The sequence below is a fragment of the Centruroides sculpturatus genome, unplaced genomic scaffold (genome assembly GCF_000671375.1).
Source record: "Centruroides sculpturatus isolate CEXI.00-Female unplaced genomic scaffold, Cexi_2.0 scaffold862, whole genome shotgun sequence".
NCBI lineage: Eukaryota > Metazoa > Arthropoda > Arachnida > Scorpiones > Buthidae > Centruroides > Centruroides sculpturatus.
The window spans coordinates 243,024-265,124 of NW_019385110.1; the positions used below are offsets into that span (position 1 = coordinate 243,024).

Here is a 22,101-nt window from a genome sequence, read left to right on the forward strand (position 1 = left end):
GATGATACCGTTAAAGATTACTAACAATGAAATACAAACCACATAATGTTTTAATTAAATCTTTCATAAGTTCTTGGAAAGTTTTTATTAAACATATTTTTAACTTTTTATGTATTTTTAAAAATTCCATATGTTATAATTACTACTATTACTACTACTACTACTAATAATAATAACTTACTAATACTAATAATATTAATACTAATATATATGTACTGTACATATATATATATACACAGAAACCACTAAGAGCTAAAATTGTCTTTTAAGTTTTCAGAACTATCTTTAATTCCAGATGTTCCTAATCATCCAACTGGTTACTAGACGAAAACAGAACCGTTGCATGACTACTTCTAGATTGTAGATAGAAGCTAATTACAAATTCCATCTGCAATCGATGAAGACCTGTCATTTTGTCTTGTTTTTTTTTTTTTTAATGTTTTTTTTTTATTAGGCACAAATCTCTCAAGCTAATATTAGAAATAACAGGAGTGAAGCTTTTTACGGAGGCTCGTAAAAAAATGTCTCATAATCAAGAAAATAATCTAATTTGTTTTCTTTAAGAACTGTATTTTTGTTAATAGGAAACAAATCCCCAGAAATTGAAGTGCCACATCTAAGTATGGTTGTGGCATTTCAATTTCTGAAGATATGATTCGTCAGTATAGGTGTTACCCTTAGATAAACACCATTTTGAATCTTTGAATTCAAAGAAATGTGAAATAAAAAGATTATACCTTGCAAAATCCTATGATAACATTGATTTACAAGACTTTGCATCTTTTATAAATTAATTTCATAGTTACATAAAATTTGGATTAGTCAAATAAAGAAGAATTGCTACTACGCATTAAAAAATTACTTTTGCTTTGATTTATACGCTTCATTATAGAATTCTAAAGTATATAAATTGAAAAATGATTTTTAATTAGTAAAAATATATAATTTTTTAATGAACTACAGCGTTAAAATTAAATAGGTTGTGAAATTAACACCTGACGCCATCTGTATGTGTAAAAATGTAATACATTTATAACTGTTTTTAAATAAAATTGTAAAATAATAATTTAATAAAGAATTTTAAAATTTAAAAAATAATTTATAAATAAATTGAGTTTATTATCTACTAACTTTTTAAAAAAATAAATAAATAACTATTTTTAGATTTTTTTATTTGTTTAAATCTCTCTTTTTGCATCTTTAAAACTAGATTTTTGAGATGATTTTTTATTTTTCGTCAAAAACATCATTATAATTTTATGAAATAAAATAAAAATTTTATTTAATGCTATCATCTTCATATGAACAGATATACAGGATGATCAAAATTAGAGTAGCCGTTTACAGCTCTCTGTAGAAAGAACTACAGAGAGATATAAACGGCTACTCTAATTTTGATCATCCTGTATATCTGTATTGGGAAAATCTCAACCAAATTTGGTATACAAACTGTCTTGAGTAGGATTCCAATTTTCGGGAATAAATTTTACTTCAAAATTCAGCCACCATAGAGAAACCTGCTGTCCGTACAATTAGGCATGCACAATTATCAATACTGTTCCACCTGTAGAACTGAAAGAACGTTGTGCCTTTAATATCCTACTCCTTTAATATCCGAAATTTGTTATAAAACGTACGTAATATACACATTAGGGGACAACAGCGCCAAATTTCGCCCCGGCGGCTGAATTTTAAAGTAAAATTCTTTTCCCGAAAATCTAAACCGCCTGTTTACCAAATTTGAAGTTTTGCCCAATAGTTTCTTCTAAAAGAGCTCCTGAACACCCATTCTGTTATTATGATAATCCTGTTTGGCCACATTTTTGCTTATGACGTCATTTCCGTTTACCTGTTACGTCGTTTTTCTACCTTGAGGTATGTTATATCTTTTTCTTAACTTCATTGTATAACGTGAGATCCGGAAAGACATTAAGTAAAGGCAAAAGAAAGTGAAAGCCTAAAGCGCTTTATTCGTAATTCAACGTATCCTTTTCAGATAATGTCTTCACCGAAAACCTAACATAAAGGAAATGCTATTATAAGTGAGGAGGTGCTCCAGAAGGGACGTCAGATACTAAAAAAAATGGTTAAATATAAATAATAGAATTTGGGTCTTTCATACTTAGATTTTAAAATAAAATTTAAAAATTTAGTTTTGTTATCGTATCGGTTTTCTTTATATTGATATGTTCTGTGACGTAGAAGGGTTTAAGAGAAATTGAGGATAAGATTGGAAGTAAATGTCTTCTGAGAATTTAAAATTGTAAGATTATTTAACGAAAGAGGCTCTTCTGTTATATAATCGTACCTGATAGCAGAATTAACTTCGAATTCAGGACCTTCTGGAGTTCGTGACTCGAGGAACAGATTTTAGGTGATCTTGAAGCGAGAAAAATTACATCTTTACTTTCACTAACTTGTAACTGAAATTAAGCATTTCCTTTAACAATGAAGGTAGGAAACAAACCACAGTAATATAATTAGTACTCTTGAAATTGTCAGATCGGTTTCCTTTGCATTTTATTTTGTGCATTTAAACCTATTCCGACGAAGAGTCCTGGAGCATCACTTGACTGCAAAAAGAGTCCTTGGCACAGAAAAAGAAATGGTAAAAAAATTAGAATTTGATGGAAAACTTATGGTCATATGCTATACTCCTCTGTCGATTTTCGAAACATATTCTTCTACTCAATCAATTCCTAAAAGTAAAATAAATATTCCTATTGGATCTTATAAAATTCTAATTAGACTTCATTTTTTCCCTAAATATACCGATATTGAGAAATCCTCGATATTGATATATTGATATCTGATTAAAGAAACTAATGAATTTTAATTTAAAACGTTTTAACTAATTCATATAATTATATTCAGATCATTTACTTAATAGCGTGACTATAAACAATACTTGCTCGGCCCTTCGGCTTTTACGACCCAATTACTACTCTAATTAAAGTAAGACAGAGAAGGTAGAAAAACAAGGATAAGCCTAAAGACAGTTGAAATACAGTATCTAAGGTTGGAAGTTTGGATGAAGTTAAAATAACCTTTTGTATCCTATAAGTCTGATAAGATTCAGAACGGATAGACAAACAGACGGATACGTAAAAATGAATGGTGTATTTATTTTTTTAAAACAAACGAAAATTATACAATTAATTTATAAATTTTATATTCATCTTTCTATTATTATTAATAATTAATAAAATTATTATTCGAGCTAAAATAAAACAAATATTTTATTATTATGTTATATTTTGTAACTTAATAATAATATATAATAATATATATAATAATATATAATAACCCATTCTATCGTTAGATGGCAGCACTAGAATAGTGTCATCTCAGATTTTTTTTTGTATATTAATTGATGTGAATATATTTTTAAAAAATGTAAGTTTTTTGTTTCTGATATATTTAATGTTTCCATATTTTTCTTAATATGAATAAAATTGCAGAAAATCATACAGTAAATATTGGGGTTTTCTTAGAAGTCGAGAGACTCCAGCCATTTATCTTTTTTTAGTCCTCTGTGCATTAAGAAAAAAAAACAATTATAAAATATTATTATATTTTTAAATAATAAAATTTAACAAAAATAACGATTTTTTTTCCTTAAAACACACGAAAAACAATGGAATGGGTATTTTAAACAAAAATATTTGTGAGGTCTCAGTAAATGAGAGGCCCTACTAGCTTCTTGTGATAAGAGCTGATAAATATTTCTTAATTTTTAACTTGCTAGTTGTTAGATTCAAAAAAGGCCATCAAAATGTATTGTTTTAAAAACTCTTTTCGCCCGTGGGTACTAAGAGCCGACGTCCTTTTTAGCAAGCCCATTACGGGTTCGGCCAGGCCCACAATGGTACGACTGGGTGAGGGGGACGGGGCCCGATTCGATACAGGTCTCCAGAGCGAGCCAGAATGTATTACAATTAATTGAAAACTGAAAGTAAAAAAGCTTACTAAAAAGCTTTTTGTACTAATAAATATGCAGCAAATAGTTGTGTAATTTTCTGTCAAACTTTAAAATTGTGTGTAATCCCATCTGTTATGAGATTTTATTTTAAAAACTTGTATATTATTAATTATTATAAAAAGGCAAAAAGCTTAATTTTAAGGGTAGAGATAAGTTTTAAAAAAAATTGCAAATGCTAATAACGAATAAAATCTTTATTTAGTCCGTCTCCACTCCGATATATGACAACTGACCCCCCCCCGATATCTTCCTACCTCTTGATCTTTAATCAACAAAATTTAGCAGCATCAATGCCTCTAATATGTGTATTACAGGCATTCTCTCTGCAAACCTCTCTGCAAAATTTCAGAAATTTTAGACAAAAGACACAGGAGTTATTAGGCTTTAAAATGGGTGAACAAAATCGTGCCCCCACACAAAAAAACACACACACACAGGAAAAAAAACTTTGTTTTTTTTCTTTTTTAAAGCATTTCTCGACGTTTCAAGGTGCCCTGAGTTCAAATATATAAATCTTTAAGGTGTCATCTTTTAACTGATCGCCATACTTTCCCTCTGTTTCAACACGGGGAAATAAAAAGTTGTCAAATATCTTTATCCGGTTGTTCGATAATAACTTAAATATCGAAAACAGTAATAAAAGTTTAAGGCTTTAAGGATTTCAAGAAAACAACTTCAAACAAATTGGAAGATGTAATTATCAAATACTGTAACTACTATGTATGATTTTTTAGAATTTTTAGATTATATAACAAATATCATTGAACAGATCAAATTTTTATAATTGCTAAATTATTTTCATAATAATTTAAGATTTTGTAACATTTTAAATTGGAACTTTGTCATTCTAATTATTCTATTTCAAACGTTTTCAATCATTTCATTTGAGAAGAATCGCAGGATACGGTATAAGAAAGACCGTAAACTCAATGATGAAGTACTTTAGCAGCTACAAATAAGAGCAAAGATTGACTAATATACAGCTATCATAGAATAGAAAACTAGGAAAATACTCAAATATCAATTAAAAGGATCTATCTAGACCAGGGATGGCGAACCTTTGGCACGCTTGCCCAAAGTTGCACTTAAGGATAAATCATCTGGCACGTAACTTATCATAAGATTTCGATTTATCATCTGACGTTTTCAATCACTCGATTATCCTATTTCAATCATGGTTTTTACATTTATTCTAATTAAATCATATTCGTTTAATTTATTTAAATATCGTTATCCGAAGTCTTTGTTATGCATAAACATCTTTCAAGCTTATTATATGGCTCATGGGCTCAAAAAGGTTCGCCATTCCTGATCTAGAACAATGGTCATTCGTATGAAACGATGAAAAGAAAATTCTGCAAGACCTTAAAGGGCCTTTGGCTCAAATACAGTACTTAGAAGAATAATGTTGTTGATAACGATGAATTATCTTCTAATTCAGTTTTATGACTCGGTAAAAAATGCACGTATTTAATAAATACATTTTGAAAAATATAGAAGTTGGCCCAAAAGACAACATTGTAAGAATTTTTTCAATTTTGTAAATGTAGGTTGATCAAAAGTCTGTTAACCGTATATTTCGCAAATAATTCGTGAGTAATAAAATATTCGAATAAAGTAGCAATTTATTTTATAATGTTAACTGATTTTCGGGCCACTCTGTATTTTTAAAATTACAATTAAAAAATGAAAACATAAGAAATAATAGCTGAAACGTTTATATTAAATTTTTTCTTTTTTATTTTTCTCTAAATTTCTCTCCACGAATATTTTGATATTTTACTTTATATATATTACACTATTAAAAAGCTTTATTATAATTAAAAAACGTTTAATTACTTTAAAATTTTTCACGAAATATTTAATTTTTTTTTATTTATAAAATTTGGCTTTTAAATAGTGGAATATATAAAACTAATTTTAAAATATGACTTTGACAGTAACATAGTAGTTGACAATGCTTGATGGTCTTCTTGAAAGGAAAATATTTATAAAATATAAATTCAGTCCATTGTTCTCACTATTACTGCCATTATGTTTTTTTTTTTTCTTTCCGATGGTGTGACGTGCTTAAAAAGCAAAATATTTCACATTTACAAAAAGTGGTCGACCACGTGGATGACACCATTGGTGGTGCTGATGTCTGGGAATGCGACATTAACTCCATCGATGGCAATGCAAGCTGTTGGAAAGAATTTTATAATTATATATTGCTTTAAATAGGAATTTTTTAAAGAATGAAGCTTAACTCACTTGGCTTGAGTGTTACTGTTAAATCATCACCTGCTTCTGATCTTAGTGTCATTCCTTCTGAAACACCGCTTGTATATATTGTACGCCCTCTTACTAAATGACGTTTTAGCAGATCTAAAAATTTAGAAAATTATAATAAATTCAACAATATATAATTTTTTTTTTAATTATTTCAAAGGTAATTACTTAAGAGTGATTGAGGATTGTTCAGAAGTCTTTGCCTTTCTTCTAAAGATAAATTCTCGAATGCTTTATCACTTGGAGCAAAGAATGTGAAAGGTCCTTCACCTAATGATTAAAAAATATTCAATGCATATTTTCTTTACTTTTTTGGGTGCAAAAACATAAAATTTTTGTTAGAATTTCAAATCCCAACCTCTTAAATCTTCATCTAAAGCTACCCTTTCTACAGCTTTCTTCAAATCTCCAAGTATTGGTAATTTCGTTAGAGTGGTAAACGTGTCTCCTTGAGGAGGGAAGAGGACCCTATCTACTACAGCTATCAAAACATTTCCAGGATTATTACTGGGTGCAAAAGGTGCACCGCTAGCTGTATACACCTGAAAATAAATATTAATTACAAATTTATTATATATCAAAATGTAATGGGAATTAATTTACAGCATATTGAAACTCAGATAAACATACTCGTCCATTTTGATAAATATTAAATCTGATTTCCTTTCCCTCTAGTAGTGTTTTTACTCTTTTTTCGTTTTCTATCTGACCTGTCTGAATGTAAAGTGGTATAATATGATATTTTAAGATGATTCTCAACTGATCTGGATCTTTCTCAATTGCTTCAAGTCCTGGCAAAGAATCTATAGCTTCGTCAGTAGGAGCAAAGATCGTGTATCGATCTATAAAATAAAAGAATATTCAGTAAAAATGAAAGAGAAATTTATCAAAATGGCATGACAATTTGAAAAAGTTCTTACTTCCATCTTGAACAACTTTGATTAAGTCTGTTTGGATGAGCCAATGTACAAATTTATTGAGACCCATTCCTTTAGCTAATTCCACTACATTGGAGCTAATCAAATCACCACTTGGAGGAACTAATTATAGAAAATTCCATGAAATTAATTAGATTTTCGTCACGAAACAACAATGTATTAAGATATTATTAATGTGTATTTTTATGAATTTCCATTAGAAATTTTTAAAGATGTTTTTAACGCTTCTCTTGACTCACCCACAATTACACTTTGTACAGGTTCTCTATCGTCAGTTATTATTTCCTGTGAAGGGGAAGTTATGACTTTATCAATGATGTGAACAACTCCTGTTCCTGTCGTGATATCACCCTCAATTATGTTTGCATCATTTACTGTTATTCTGTCTCCTAAGAAGTCGGAAATATAATTTTTGGGATTTTTATAATGTGTTTAAATTAAGGATTTTTAAGGGTTTTAATTAGACTTTTAATATATTTAGAATTTTTTAAATATTATTATATTAAAAAACAATTATTTTAATAGGAAAAAGGGGCTTATTATAACGCGAGCAATGTTTTAAAACGTATTATTTAATAAATTTAATTTAATTTTACTAGAATGTAAGCTTCTCCATAAAATATTATTAAGATTTTTCATGTTTTTTAAATGATTCCTGGAGTTTTATTTACCTTCATGATCAATTCTAAGAATGGAACCACGTGGAGTTGGTAGAATTAAATTTGGCATCAATTCTTTAGTGTAATGGATGCCAGATACAACATGGTTCATAATAAAATCTAGAAAATAAAGAATAATATTTTAAAATAAGCAATTTCATAATAGTTTTCACGAGTTAGTTATTTTAAATTACATTGAGTAATTTAAAATAACTTACGTTCTAGTATAGTTCTATTGCTGATAATCCTTTGAAGCTCCTGTTGAGGAAGCTTGTTAAAAGCTTCATCTGATGGAACAAAGAATGTAAATGGATCTGGGCCTGAAATTAATACAAGTTTATTCTTAAAATCTTGCCATATATATAAAGTAATAATGTAAAATGAAGTTTTCAGATTTTACATACCTTGGAAGGTACGTTCAATCCTAGCTTGTATGAGGTATTTCAAAATTTGAGTTAGATCCTGTCTACTACGGAAATATTCAACTATAGATGCTTTAGGAAGTGGAAGAAGTGGTTTAGAAATTATGTATATTAATCCATTTTTGCCTACAACTGATGTTATTACTTCTACACCATCCACTAACACGACCTTAAAAATGTAATTATCTTAGTACCACTTCAATGCCATTTTTTCTTTGTAGCAATTAAATACTCCAAAATATGTTTAATGATTTTTAAGATACTTACATTTCCTTGATCATCGTAACTGAGCAGCACTGGTTTTCCACCAGCAGTAGTTACCATATAAGTGGTACGACTATCAGTTGGTGGTAAAGTTGCAGTGATAATATGGTACAACAGGACTTCACGAAGACGTTCAGGATTGTTACGAATTTCGTAAAATTCCGGTCCAGTTAGAGACTTGTCAATGGGGAGGAAAACAGTAAATGGACCTGGAAATATTAAATATTATCATTTAATAAACATATATTATTTAAATCTTTTTAATAATTTATAAAAATTACCTGTTTTTGATAAGATATTTATGATTCCTGCTCTCTGGAAGAGTTCGTAAATTACGTTAAGGCTGAATGGTTGGTTAACAAAAACAGAACTTGGCCTTTGAAGGACGTCAACTATCGTGAGATCAACTTCGTGTTTGGCTTGTGGTTTGCTTTGTACTGGAAACGGTCTATCAGACAGACCTGGTATTTGAATGATAGATGTCTCCGGAAGTTGACCTGGCTCAAATGTGGTTTCAAAAGAAGGTTCTACCGGTTGTTGAACGGTTTCAAAAGAAGGTTCTACTGGTTGTTGAACGTCACCAGTTATAATTGAGGTGTCTGGAAAGCATTATTTATTTTGTCATTAATTGTAATAATCAATAAATAATAAATGATCAATTTAAATTATATACCTGTGACTGTTTGAGGTACAAATCCAATTTCAGGCCTATAAATAAGACCATCTACTACATGAATGACACCATTTCCGGTTACTATATCAGGTTCAACAACGTCTACATTGTTAACTTTTATAACTCCATCTAGAAAGAGAAGATTATATCTATTATATTTATTGTTCATCAAGAATTCATTCTGCTGATTAAATATTTAAGTTATTTAATGTACAGTACAGTACCTGGAGAAATCTGGAATCGAATATCTCTTCCTCTTAATCCGGTTAGAACAAATCCAGGCCTGATATCTGTTGTATAATAAACTCCCGAAACTATGTGATTGAGAAGAAATTCTGAAAAACAAAAAGAAAAGAAAATTATAAAAGGAAACTGATAGAAAATGGTTCAAGATTTTCGCGAATTTCTTTATAATTGACGCCATTTTGTTAAATTTCAGACGAAGTTATAAATTTCATCATGGTATATGGGTTATATTTTTCATTTATTCCAACTTTTGTTGCTATTCTTTCATGTAAAGTTAAAATTATCTCTTAACTCTAACATTGAAAAACTGAAGAATTTCCTTATCATTTTGCNATTTTATGATTAATAATAACTTCCTAATGTCAAAGTTCGTCTTATTTTATTAACATTTTTTAAAAATTAAATTAATGAATGAAATGAAGCCCAGGAATTTTTCATGGATGATTTATACCGGATATGTCGGGGTCTCTCTCGTCTTTAACCACTTAAAATATCTGTTTTGATGTTATTTATGTAATGTAGACATAAAACAATTTAAGTTGCAATGGTTTTGAAAATATTTCCTTGTTTATTCAAACTTTTAGGTTTATTGTCATAAATAACCATAAATACAGAAATAGCAGATGAATTTTGACACAAGTGGATCAATAAATAATTATTAAATAATTCTTGTATATATACATCATAATTTGAATATAATTTACTATCCAGAGATACAGAATAAAGATAATTATTTCTTTCTCCTTGAACCCAATTGAGACTCCATTTTGGAGTTGAAATCCCTCAATCTGTTTATTCATCATTTGATTTATTATATATATTTTTTTCATTTATCTAACCCAAATACCATGAGTAAGTCTTTGAGATTGCTTATTAACTAGGTTAAATGTCTTTATGTATATTTCCAAGTTTGATGTCATGCATGTGTATGAGGTATAATAAGTCCTGTTGAGTAATGGTATCCTGTTTGACATGGAAATCCAGAGCTGAAACTGCAAGCGAGTTGTAAAGATAAATTCAAGGCCAAACAAACCAAAAAATGCTTAGTGAATCTATTATAATATTTATATTATTGTCTACAGATAAATATGTTATTTATGTCAAAATTATTTTTCATTTTATGATATGGTGCAAAGATAATACTCGTGTTACCAAGTGGGTAAATTCGGATATTTCATAAACGTTTCATTATTAGTCATATATTCTTATTCCGATAACGTTTATAAAGTTTGTAAAATAGAATAAAATTATATAGTCAGTCTTGTAAACAGAATTTTAGTGTTTAATTAAGACTTTGATAGGACAAAGCCTTAATTAATACACTAAAATACAATTATATCATGAATGAAAAATAGGGAAATAAGATTATTTTAGCTAAGAAATTCATAAAATTAATTTTTTGATTAAACTCATAAAAATCTTTGTATACGATTAATTTACTTTGTTATTAAATCAAAGCTTTAAGAATAAGATCAAAGCTTTCCTGAATTAATTCTTAAATTGATATGTTTAGAACTTTTCTAGGAATCTTATTTACTAAATAAAATTTAAAATTTCAAGCTTACGTTCAATTAATGTTTTGTTGTTTAAGATTATTTCTAATTGTTCTCGAGGAATTTGCTGGAAGGCATCATCAACTGGCAAAAATAGTGTATACAATTCTGGACCTATCAAAAAATTCATACATTTTGTTTAATAAAGTAATTAAAAATTTAATTAGAATAAATATGCCTTATCGTACCTTTAATAATGTCATCTAGACGATATTTTACTAAATAACTGAAGAATCTATAAATATCTCGTCTGTCATTTAAGTAGGAGTTGATTGAAGGTTTAGGTAATGGACTTAACAATTTTGTTATTACATATATTATGTAGTCATCATCTGTTTTAGTTGAAGATATGACATCTGCTCCATCCACCTGAACAATCTGTATAGAGAAAGACATGAAAAAATAATTGTAATTGCAGTCAAGTTTCAGTTTGCAATTCAAGTATATTGATTCTCACTTGTCCTTGGGGTCCATATCTGATTAAAATTGGTATTCCTTGAGCTGTTCTTACAGGGTATGTTGTATCAGGTTTACCTGGTGGTGGTGGCACAGTTATGACATGGTATAAAAGAATTTGATGGAGCAAATCAGGATCATCTCTTAATTGTTGTAGTGTTCCCTCTGGTAGAGAATTTATGGCTTCATCAGTTGGGAAAAATATAATCTTGGGACCTATAATTAAAAAAATGTATATATTTAGAGATATTTCGTTTGGTTACTACTTAAAATTATATTGAAAATGTCTTCTACCTGGTCGTAAGGTTTCAAAAAGTCCAACTTGTCTGAATAATTCGTAAATTATTGATAAACTGAAAGGTTGATTTTTAAATACTAATTCGGGTCTTTGAAGAATATCGAAAATTGATAAGGTTTGTACTATTTCAACTTGAGGTGAAGGTCTGGATGTTGGTTCTCTTCCTTTTACGGAGGAATCTACAGGTGATGGTCTGCTGGGTGTACTCGGAAACCTAGTTATATCGTGTTGACCGGGGGTAAAACCTGGCTGGCGATCCCATGTTCCCGGTTGACCAGGTCTAAAAGTTGTTTCTGGTCGGTCAAATCTAGAACCGGGTGAGATTCCCCATGTTCCTGGTTGCTCGGGTCTAATTTCAGGTTGTTGAATTGTAGAAGGTTCGCCTGATTTTCCAGGAAATCCCTGAGAATCATCTCTTCCGGCTATACTTGGTGTACCAGGTCGTGAAGTTCCAGCAGGAAAATGTGGAATTGTTTTGGGTGTTTGTTGTTGATCTAGTGGTTTTGATTGTTCAGGTTGATAAGGTGTAGTTTGAGGTGTTTTTTGAGAATCAATTTGTGGCTGTTGTGGAGATGGGCCCAAATGTTGACCTGGTATTATCGAAAATCCAGTTCCAGGTCTACTAATTTCTGGTTCTTGAAATCCTGGTCTCTGTTGTCCAGGTGTCTCTGGTCTTCGAAAATCAGGTCTTTCTTGTACAGGTCTTTGTGGAATGCCAGATCGCTGATCTTCAGGTCTTTGGTATCCAGGTTTTTCCGGGATTCCTGCTTGTTGTTCTGATCCTATCCTTTCTGGAAATTTTATTTCTGGTCTTGGTTGTTCGTGTCTGTCTGGGAATCGTGTATCTGGTCTTGGTTGTTCGGGTCTGTCTGGGAATCTTGTATCTGGTCTTGGTTGTTCGGGTCTGTCTGGGAATCTTGTATCTGGATATTGGGGCCTTCCAGGAAATGGAATTTGTCCAGGTCTAGTGAATCCAGCATCTTGTCCAGGTCTAGGAAATCTGGCGTCATGTTCAGGCCTAGGAAATCCGGTAACTTGCTGACCTCCTGGGAATATTTCAATTTGTGGTCCAGGTCTTTCTGGAAATCCAGTTCTTTGATCAGGTACTCTTGTATATCCCGGTTGAGAAAATTTTGGAGTTGGTTTTGCTTCCTTTATTGGAAAATCTGAAGTAGGACGATCATGACTTGGCACTGTTTGACCAGCTCCTGGATATCCAGGTCTTCCTGTAAATCGATCAGAATCCCCTGAAAATCCTGGATATCCTGGCTTTCCGAATTGTCCAGGTTTTCCGAATGAGCCCGGCTGCCCAGATCTGAAATCAGGATGTCCAGGTATTGCAGGCTTTCCAAATTTTCCAGGTAATTCCTGGAACCCGTCTTTATCGGGTCTACCAATTTTTCCAGGTCTTGAAGTTCCACCAGGATAATATGGTGTTTTGCCAGTTTGCTTTTGATCTAATGGTTTTGATGGCTCTGGTCGATAAGATGGAGTTGGTAGTCTTCTTGGAGTATCAGGTTCTGCCTGTGGTTGAGGTGGTCTACGTTGAGACGGAGGCCTTCTGGGGGGACTAGGAGGTTCAGCTTGAGGTTGGGGAGGTGGCCGTCTCCAAGATGGACGGGTTTGAGTTTTAGTTGGGGCAGGAGTACGATGAGTTGCTTTAACAGGTTGATGAGTAGTAAACTGGTGACGAGAACCTTGTGGATAGGGTTTAGTAACCATTCTTTGTCCATAAGGAATTTCACTTCTGTGTGTCTGAAACGATGGTCCTCTCGGTGTATGAAATGGATAACCCGGGGATGGTTCACCTGGAACGGAAGCTTGATGATCATAATCAGGTCTTTGTGGACGAGTAGGTATTGGTCGTCTAGTATGATCCCGTGTAGTTTTCGTAGGATATGTACGAATGGGTTTACTAGTTACAAATGGTTTTTTTGGACCCGGAGGATATAATGGTTCCTGTATTTCGCTCGATTGTGGAGTTCTTGAATCAATACTTAAGCAATGACAATCATCCAAAATTTCTCGGGATGCTAAAACTCTGTTAACGACGTGGATTGCACCATTCATGACGGGTACATCGGGTTCCACAATAGGAATTCCATTAACTAATATCAAACCTGGGATTATAAAGAATATTATAAACTTTAAATTAATATTTTACTGAGAATTTCTTATATAATCAATTAAAATTATCAAATTATATTAAAATTGTTTCTATGCAAATTGCAAGTCATAATAAAGTTTATGATAATACAGCNAATGGTTTTGATGGCTCTGGTCGATAAGATGGAGTTGGTAGTCTTCTTGGAGTATCAGGTTCTGCCTGTGGTTGAGGTGGTCTACGTTGAGACGGAGGCCTTCTGGGGGGACTAGGAGGTTCAGCTTGAGGTTGGGGAGGTGGCCGTCTCCAAGATGGACGGGTTTGAGTTTTAGTTGGGGCAGGAGTACGATGAGTTGCTTTAACAGGTTGATGAGTAGTAAACTGGTGACGAGAACCTTGTGGATAGGGTTTAGTAACCATTCTTTGTCCATAAGGAATTTCACTTCTGTGTGTCTGAAACGATGGTCCTCTCGGTGTATGAAATGGATAACCCGGGGATGGTTCACCTGGAACGGAAGCTTGATGATCATAATCAGGTCTTTGTGGACGAGTAGGTATTGGTCGTCTAGTATGATCCCGTGTAGTTTTTGTAGGATATGTACGAATGGGTTTACTAGTTACAAATGGTTTTTTTGGACCCGGAGGATATAATGGTTCCTGTATTTCGCTCGATTGTGGAGTTCTTGAATCAATACTTAAGCAATGACAATCATCCAAAATTTCTCGGGATGCTAAAACTCTGTTAACGACGTGGATTGCACCATTCATGACGGGTACATCGGGTTCCACAATAGGAATTCCATTAACTAATATCAAACCTGGGATTATAAAGAATATTATAAACTTTAAATTAATATTATTGTATCCTGATATGATGAATATGCAGGATTTTTATCAATTACTATCAAGTATCTTGCTTTCATGCCAATTATTTTATTAAATTAATTAAAGAGAAAATTAAATTAAAGTAAATTAAGATTATTTTATCGCTTACCTCGCCTTAAATTAAATTTTAAAGGCATTCCTCCTAATGATTTCAATGTTAAACCATCGTAAAGTGCCGTTGTATACACGCTACCGATGATGATATGATTCAGAAGGATATCTGTGTAAGAATATTATATTTTTAAGAACAAATTTAATGACATTTTTATGTTTTTGTTGTTATAAGTTCACCTACTTTGTAATAAAGTTGTATTTTTTAGTAATGCTTCTTGTACAACAGGTGATAAACTCTTAAACGCATCATCATTAGGAACGAATACAGTATATGTTCCATCTACAAATCACGTTATTTTCGTTAAAATATTTAATTATTTTAAAACATTTTTGTTATAAATTTAAAAAATGATATACCAGAAAGCCTTCTGTCTAAACCAGCAGCAACTATGAGTCGATAAAATTTATCATAAGCCCACTTTGTTTGACCAAGTACATCTGTACTCGGAATTGGATATAAGACCCTATCGATCTTATGTACGATGCTATTTTGATGTATATGATCAGAAGATACAATTTGACCTCCAGATACAGAATAAGTCTACAGAAAAATACACGAATAAATCATAAATTATAAGATATAAATAGGGAGTAAATCTGTTAAAGACAGTCTGCGACATACCTGACGACCTTCGGTAATGTAAACATTGAAGCGTAGTGGCATACCCTGCAGAGAGGACATGGTGACATCATTTTGAAATTGGGAAGAAGAAACTTGTCCAGGAATGATATGATATAATAAGAATTCCTTTAACTTTTCTGGATTTCTTTCGATTTCATCTAAAGCACCCCCAGGTAATAGAGCAAAAGCTTCATCTGTCGGAGCGAAGAGAGTGAATGCTCCTGAAAGTAAAACAAATGAATATTCGTTTTAATATTCAATAAGCATCACGAATAATCTTTAAAGGTGGAAAAACAATGAATTAGTTATAAAAGACCTCCCTCTATACATGAAACTTCCGGACAACACCCAAGAAAAAGAGAACAAAAGCTTGAATTACGTAAAAAAAATTATTATTCTTTACACGATATCGTAATGTTTTTTTAGAATTTAAAACTTTATAAATGAATTTTTACAATTTAAAGATGTAACTAGGCTTCTATGTTGCTAGTTCATCCTACGTTCATCTTACATTCATATTGCGTGTTAGAGAAATATCTCGTACTATCTAAAATTACAATTTTATCATAAAACGAATTCTAAAAATGATAAAATTTACCTGTTGACAATAAAATATCATCAATTTGAGCAATTCTGAGTAAACGACATATTTTATTTAAACCCAATTTAACAAGATGCTCCAAGAAGCTCTCTAATCCTCCTTCTGCTCCTTCTGTTCTTCTTTTAACTCTATTGATTGAATATTTTTCTTCCTAAAAAAATATGCAAAAATTATTAAAGAAAATCTTTAGAATAATATTAATTAATTATGTAATTTTAATAAAATAATATTAATTCAATTTGATACTTACTTGATGTAGACTTTCATGAGATCTCTCTTGTATATCTGCAAAATTAAAGTTTAATATATCAAAATGTAGATTTTTAAAGATAATTTATATATTATTTTATTTATTTTCTTTAGATTTGAAATGAAGAATTAGGTTGGACTGGAAGATTCACCATATTTTTTAGTTATTTAAGTTTAAAGAACGAGGTTACATACCACGAGATAGTTAAGAAGAAATCCAGTTTTTTAATATTTTTTTTGAATTTTAAATAGTTTAAAATACATTATTTAGCATTTTAAAAATGGTTTCGACACTTTAAAAGCGATATAATGAGCTAAATAATACTTACAAGAGGAAGAAAAACTAGGATAAGACGTAGAATATGATAAAGAAAAATCATTATGAAATTCTATAATTATCATAAACCTGATTGATGAAAAGGTAATTATAAACTAATTAACATCGAATTACTGAGATAATTTTCATTAAACTTGAAACAAAGTTTATTAATTGTTAATTATACTTTCAAATTTAATGCATAAACTTTGTATAGATTTTTATGAAATTCCCAATTAATGTAATTTGGATTAATGTTAAAGGCCTAATTTTGAGATTAAGTGGATCAATTTTAAGTATTTTAATGAAATTCTTTTATGAAATTAAGTCAATTTTCTTAATTATTTCCCCTTTTCAATACAAAAGAAACAATAAAAAATGAATTTAATATAAATTCAGTATCTATTTTGACGTCAGAAACCGGACTAATTTACTTTAGACTCTTACCTAGATGTCCAGGTAAGAGGATAAAAGGTGAGTTTTTAGCACACGACACCATTTATAACGTGAAGGTAAGAAGGGAAAAAAATGGTTTTGAGTATCCAAGAAGGCCATAAAAACATCAAAGAAGCTACTGTTTTTGGGGTATAAATCTCAAAAAATGAAAGGAATGATGTTGTTGTAATACTAAAATAGACATAAAATACAGAAAAATACAGTTATAAGTTCTTATCTAGTCGTTCTACTCAGGTGTTTATAGGCCTCCTAACCTCAATAAAAAGGTGTAAGTGGTTAGGAGGAGAGATTCTCAATTTAGAATTCGACATTTACTGCTTCCGTCTGCATTTAAACAGGATAAAACGCCCACAGTTCTCGTTTAATACCGGTATTTTTCTCTCTTTTATTCATATTTTTCCCCTTTTCCCCTTGACTTTTAACCTCCACATTATCCTTGACCTATCCAGACAAGTTTAAACTTTAAACGAAAATTGTGAGCATTTTATTAAATTGAATTCTATGATTTTTTCAAATTTGATTTTGGAGAATATCAAAGACGATTTTGATAGCAATTTTTTTTTTAAAAAATTATTTATCTATACTTTAAAAAATAATTTCAAATACTTTTGGGTCTTGGCCTTTGACCTATTTTCCATTTATGTGTCATAATGGATACCACCTAAGCGATACCACACACGACTTTGCGGTCATCTCCCTACTTTTAAGGCATTATTCTTTAAAATCTACTTCGTATAATGCAAATTTCTATTTATAATCACTAATTTACAAATAACTATAATTATAAGAGCGTTTAAAACTTATTTTCTTATAGAATATATATATAAACAATGGCAATTACATTTATTTTACATTAAGCTTAATTTAAATATGATTATAAATATTTTAAAATGAAATATCGGCTTCACTGCAAGATTCGCTAACCTTGCAGTGAAGCCAACTTTAAACCTCAAACTTCCTCTTAATTAAACTTGTTTTAAATTTTAATCGCCACAAAATTTTTAAATTTCTTTAAATTACAAAGAATAAACACGATTTTATGCGTAATAAACGAAAATATTTAATTTTTCAATTAAAACTTTCTCATTTTAAGCTTTAAAATCCGTTCTACATCATTAACTGTATATAATACTTTAAAACATGATTCTGTAAAGTTGGAATTACTCTATTCACAGCTTAAATGTATGCAATAAGAACATGAACTCACCTTTCTGATGATATGACAAGACTTGTGAGCTACCCCTTAAGGCAACGAAAGTTAACAAGAGCAAGAACAAGGACCTACACACTCTTGCCATAATTTAGCATGTGTTCACTCCATGGACACGTTCAGCATCATGTCGGCGCTTGAGTTTATATACCACTCAATGACGTCATTATGCTCCACGTGATAACCAACCCGAATGTTGCGTGGGAGAGAGTAGACTCCTCCATTGTATGCTATAATTACCTAAAGATACTCTTCCCTCCCCCTACAGTAAGTAGGTGATATTAGAATATGATTATTCAACTATCTTTTGTTTATTCTATGAGTAATACTAAATTTTAAAGTGGTGACACCTAGAGTAAGCTTCAGCAACTAGTTGTATACATACAAATTAGAACGTTTGAGAATGTTTTGTAATACTTGGATGCTCCAATTTTGTAATTATTTTAAGTACTTGCTAAAGTATTTAAGCTTTTCCAGCTTAATTTTATAGGTAAAATATATCAAGTTTTTATATTTTTACATAAATTAATGCATACATTTTTAAATTTTTACATAAATTTGTAAATACTCTTCACATATACAACTGAAAACAGCAATTTCTACGTTACTAAAACTTTCACTGTAATATTTAAATAACCAATTCCAATCTTTAGAAAGGCACGAACTGAGATTTTTTAATTGTTTTTTGAGGAATTATAAAAGAATTTTGACACATTTTATTAAAAAATTTCCAAATAATTTTGGTATTTTCCCTGTTTTCCTTTAACATCGCGCAATTTTTGTTTATTTATTTTTTTTGTAATTTTTTTTATCAACGTTTCCTGGTGTCCAGTCACGAGGGATTTTAAAGGCGATAAAATAAAGTTGCAAATAAGATTTTCTCACTGCAACCATATTGCTTTACTGAATAAACTAGAATCGGGACATTTTGTGATGAGACAACTCCAAAAATCTTTTAAAATTTTCCTCCTTCTCCAACAAAAGATGATGATGATGCTCAGATTATCATCTCTCTGAATAACTTGAAATGTATGAGAATGAGGATGATATTTCTTGATTTTCTTTATTTAAAATGATTATATCTTAATTTTTTTTAAAAAATCCAGCAATTTGACTTTATATTTTTAGAATTTCCGAGAAAAATTAACTATAAATCGATATATTCTGTAATTATCTACTTAAATTGAACGAAAATATTTTAACCATTTTATCATTTAAAATAAATTTATAACATTAATTTATAATTAAATTTTTAGTGAGAAATAACGTAAATTTAAAAATAAATTTATATTATAATACCAAACATGCGGGATTTTTTTTTTTTTTTTTTNTCAAAAATTATTTAATTTTAATGTATAATGTTTAAATAAATCAATAGAGAACTTTTTAAATTTTTAAGTAAATATTAACTGTACAGACTGAAAATTTTAATAATTATTGAAATAACTTGAGGATATTTTATTTAAAAATAATTAGATAAAATTTTTTATCACTTAGAAAAATAATATAGTACTTTAAGACCTTAAAATATAAATTTGAAGACAATAAAAAACAAACAATATAACACAATTATTTTTTTATTTTAATTTTAATTTGCAAGAAACTTTACGTAAAAAACAAATTAATTAAATTTTAATATTATTTAAATATAAATTGAAATTATTGTACATTATTTATAATTAAAACATAATTGAAATAGCATCATCGATTTAAAGTTGACATATATAAAAAAAACCTATTAAATTTCTAAGAATAAAGAACTTTAAGTGAAGACGTTCATCAATTCTAAATTATAGGTATCACGATATTTAATTTAAGTTAAAGTCTCATAAATAACAATATCAAATACAGATCTATTAAGTCAGATTCTAAGTTATGTAACATAAAGATAATTTTTATCATAAAACTAAAAAAATAATTATTTACTGTGTCCTAAAAATAAAAATGATAAAAAATTGAAGATCAAATTATTAATTTTTCATTATTAAAAAAATTTAGGAATTAATTAGCAATTTTGAGTTAAGTTTTTTAAGGTTAATATTTAAAATCGAAATATTTATAAGTTGCATTCGTTTCGTCAGAATAATATACACTATTACGTCAATTTGAAGTCATTTTATCCTTCCTCATTATAAAAAAAAGCACAAGAATGACGTTAAAATGACGTAAGAGTGTGTACTATTAAGGCAAAACCAATGCTCCTATAAATTTTATTTTCATATCTCAAAAATATAATTAAAATTTATGAATTTTTCAATTTCAGTTCTATAAAAATCAAGTTTATAATAGAATATAATTGAATTTTATTTTTAATTTAATTTAATTTAACTTTTACATTAATTAATATCATAATTTATATAAAATTATTATATTAGTTAATAGAATTGAAATTCACAATAATTAATATTGAAACTAGAAATTAAAAATTTGTTTTTTCTATATGATTTTATTGAATTTGATTTAATTTTAAAGCAATGAAAAGACTTAGAATAAAGACCTAAACAGTAGCTTATATAACTTTTCAATATTCTATATATCTATTCAAAAAGCGAAACAAAAGTATCTGTATACTTACTAGTATTATGCAGTATTTTTATAAATGCATAGATGCATTCTCTATAATCAAGAAACGGATTTAATATAAAAGCCATGTTTGCTCTCTTAGGAGAAGCCTTTTATATACATTATATTTTTATTAAAATTTCTTCCAAAATTTTCTTATATTTTTCCCCTTTCTCTCCACAAGTCCTTTAACTGATAAGGTTATATCCTGTTTACGAGTGTTAATCCTCATGAATGGGGTTTTCTGATGATGTCACAACACGTATCTTCTAGCTTCGAGGTAAATTATAATTCCATTCAACAACCAGAACAATGTTCAAGGTCTAGAATTTAAAAGATTTAACAAATTTAATACGAAGAACATGTCGAGAGTCGTGCCATAATAAAGGATTTTTTCTCTTCTTTATGAAGAAAGCCGTTGAAAAACTTGAAAAATAATCTTCTTAATTCATTCTTAGAATAGAATTTTATAAAAAAATATGTATAAAATTCTATATAAATATATATAAAATCCATAGAACTTAACAGAATTAGGTACAGAATTCCATTGTGTTCGTAAAATTCTTAAGAATTCAACTAAACTTTATGAAATTCAATAATATAGCTACGAAATTCTGTTGAATATCTTCAAAATTTAAGATATTCTGTGTGAAATCTAACAGAACTGCTTATATTTTGCTGAATAATATTTTTAAAATTGAAAATAAATGTTGATAGGATCTAGAGGATATATTTAAACTTAACATTATCTATAAAATCCTATAGAATATCTATCTACAGAAATCCATAAAGTATTTGTAGGATTCGATATATATCATGAAACAATAGAATAACCATAAAATTTAATGAAATATGTATAAAAATCCACTGAATAACTACAAATTCGACAGAATATTTATAAAATCCAACAAAACACAAAGAGATTATCCAACAGTTTACAATTATAATTTTCATTATTAACACATTGTTATTTTTATTAAAAATAAATAAAATAAATCTTTATAGATATAAAAATAGCATATAAATTATAAATACTCGAAATAGAATATAACCAAACATGAAAAACATTAAAATTCGCATGTCTGTTTGCCTATCCGAACCTGTTTCGTTTAAATGGCGCGTGTCCAAATGAATTTTAAACAGAAATCATAATAGAAAAATCGATTATTTAGTTATTAATTCGATATATTTTTGAAATTAAATAAACAAATTATAAATTA

General features: G+C 29.4%; 1 protein-coding gene across 1 annotated transcript; it reads right to left on the reverse strand.

The window, feature by feature from the left end:
* Positions 1–6,019: 6,019 nt before the first annotated feature.
* On the reverse strand, positions 6,020–18,450 carry LOC111634885. The gene is made up of 26 exons (XM_023379721.1): positions 18,317–18,450; positions 16,339–16,373; positions 16,086–16,239; positions 15,488–15,708; positions 15,223–15,406; positions 15,047–15,145; positions 14,861–14,971; positions 14,020–14,684; positions 11,759–13,907; positions 11,466–11,680; positions 11,197–11,386; positions 11,021–11,122; positions 9,434–9,544; positions 9,210–9,338; positions 8,818–9,135; positions 8,540–8,745; positions 8,255–8,441; positions 8,069–8,170; positions 7,863–7,970; positions 7,431–7,580; positions 7,174–7,293; positions 6,884–7,095; positions 6,612–6,795; positions 6,422–6,523; positions 6,236–6,349; positions 6,020–6,164 (listed from the first exon to the last, which is right to left on the reverse strand). The coding sequence occupies exons 1-26, from the start codon at positions 18,405–18,407 to the stop codon at positions 6,076–6,078; spliced, it is 6,348 nt and encodes a 2,115-aa protein (XP_023235489.1). The 5' UTR covers positions 18,408–18,450; the 3' UTR covers positions 6,020–6,075.
* Positions 18,451–22,101: the final 3,651 nt, after the last annotated feature.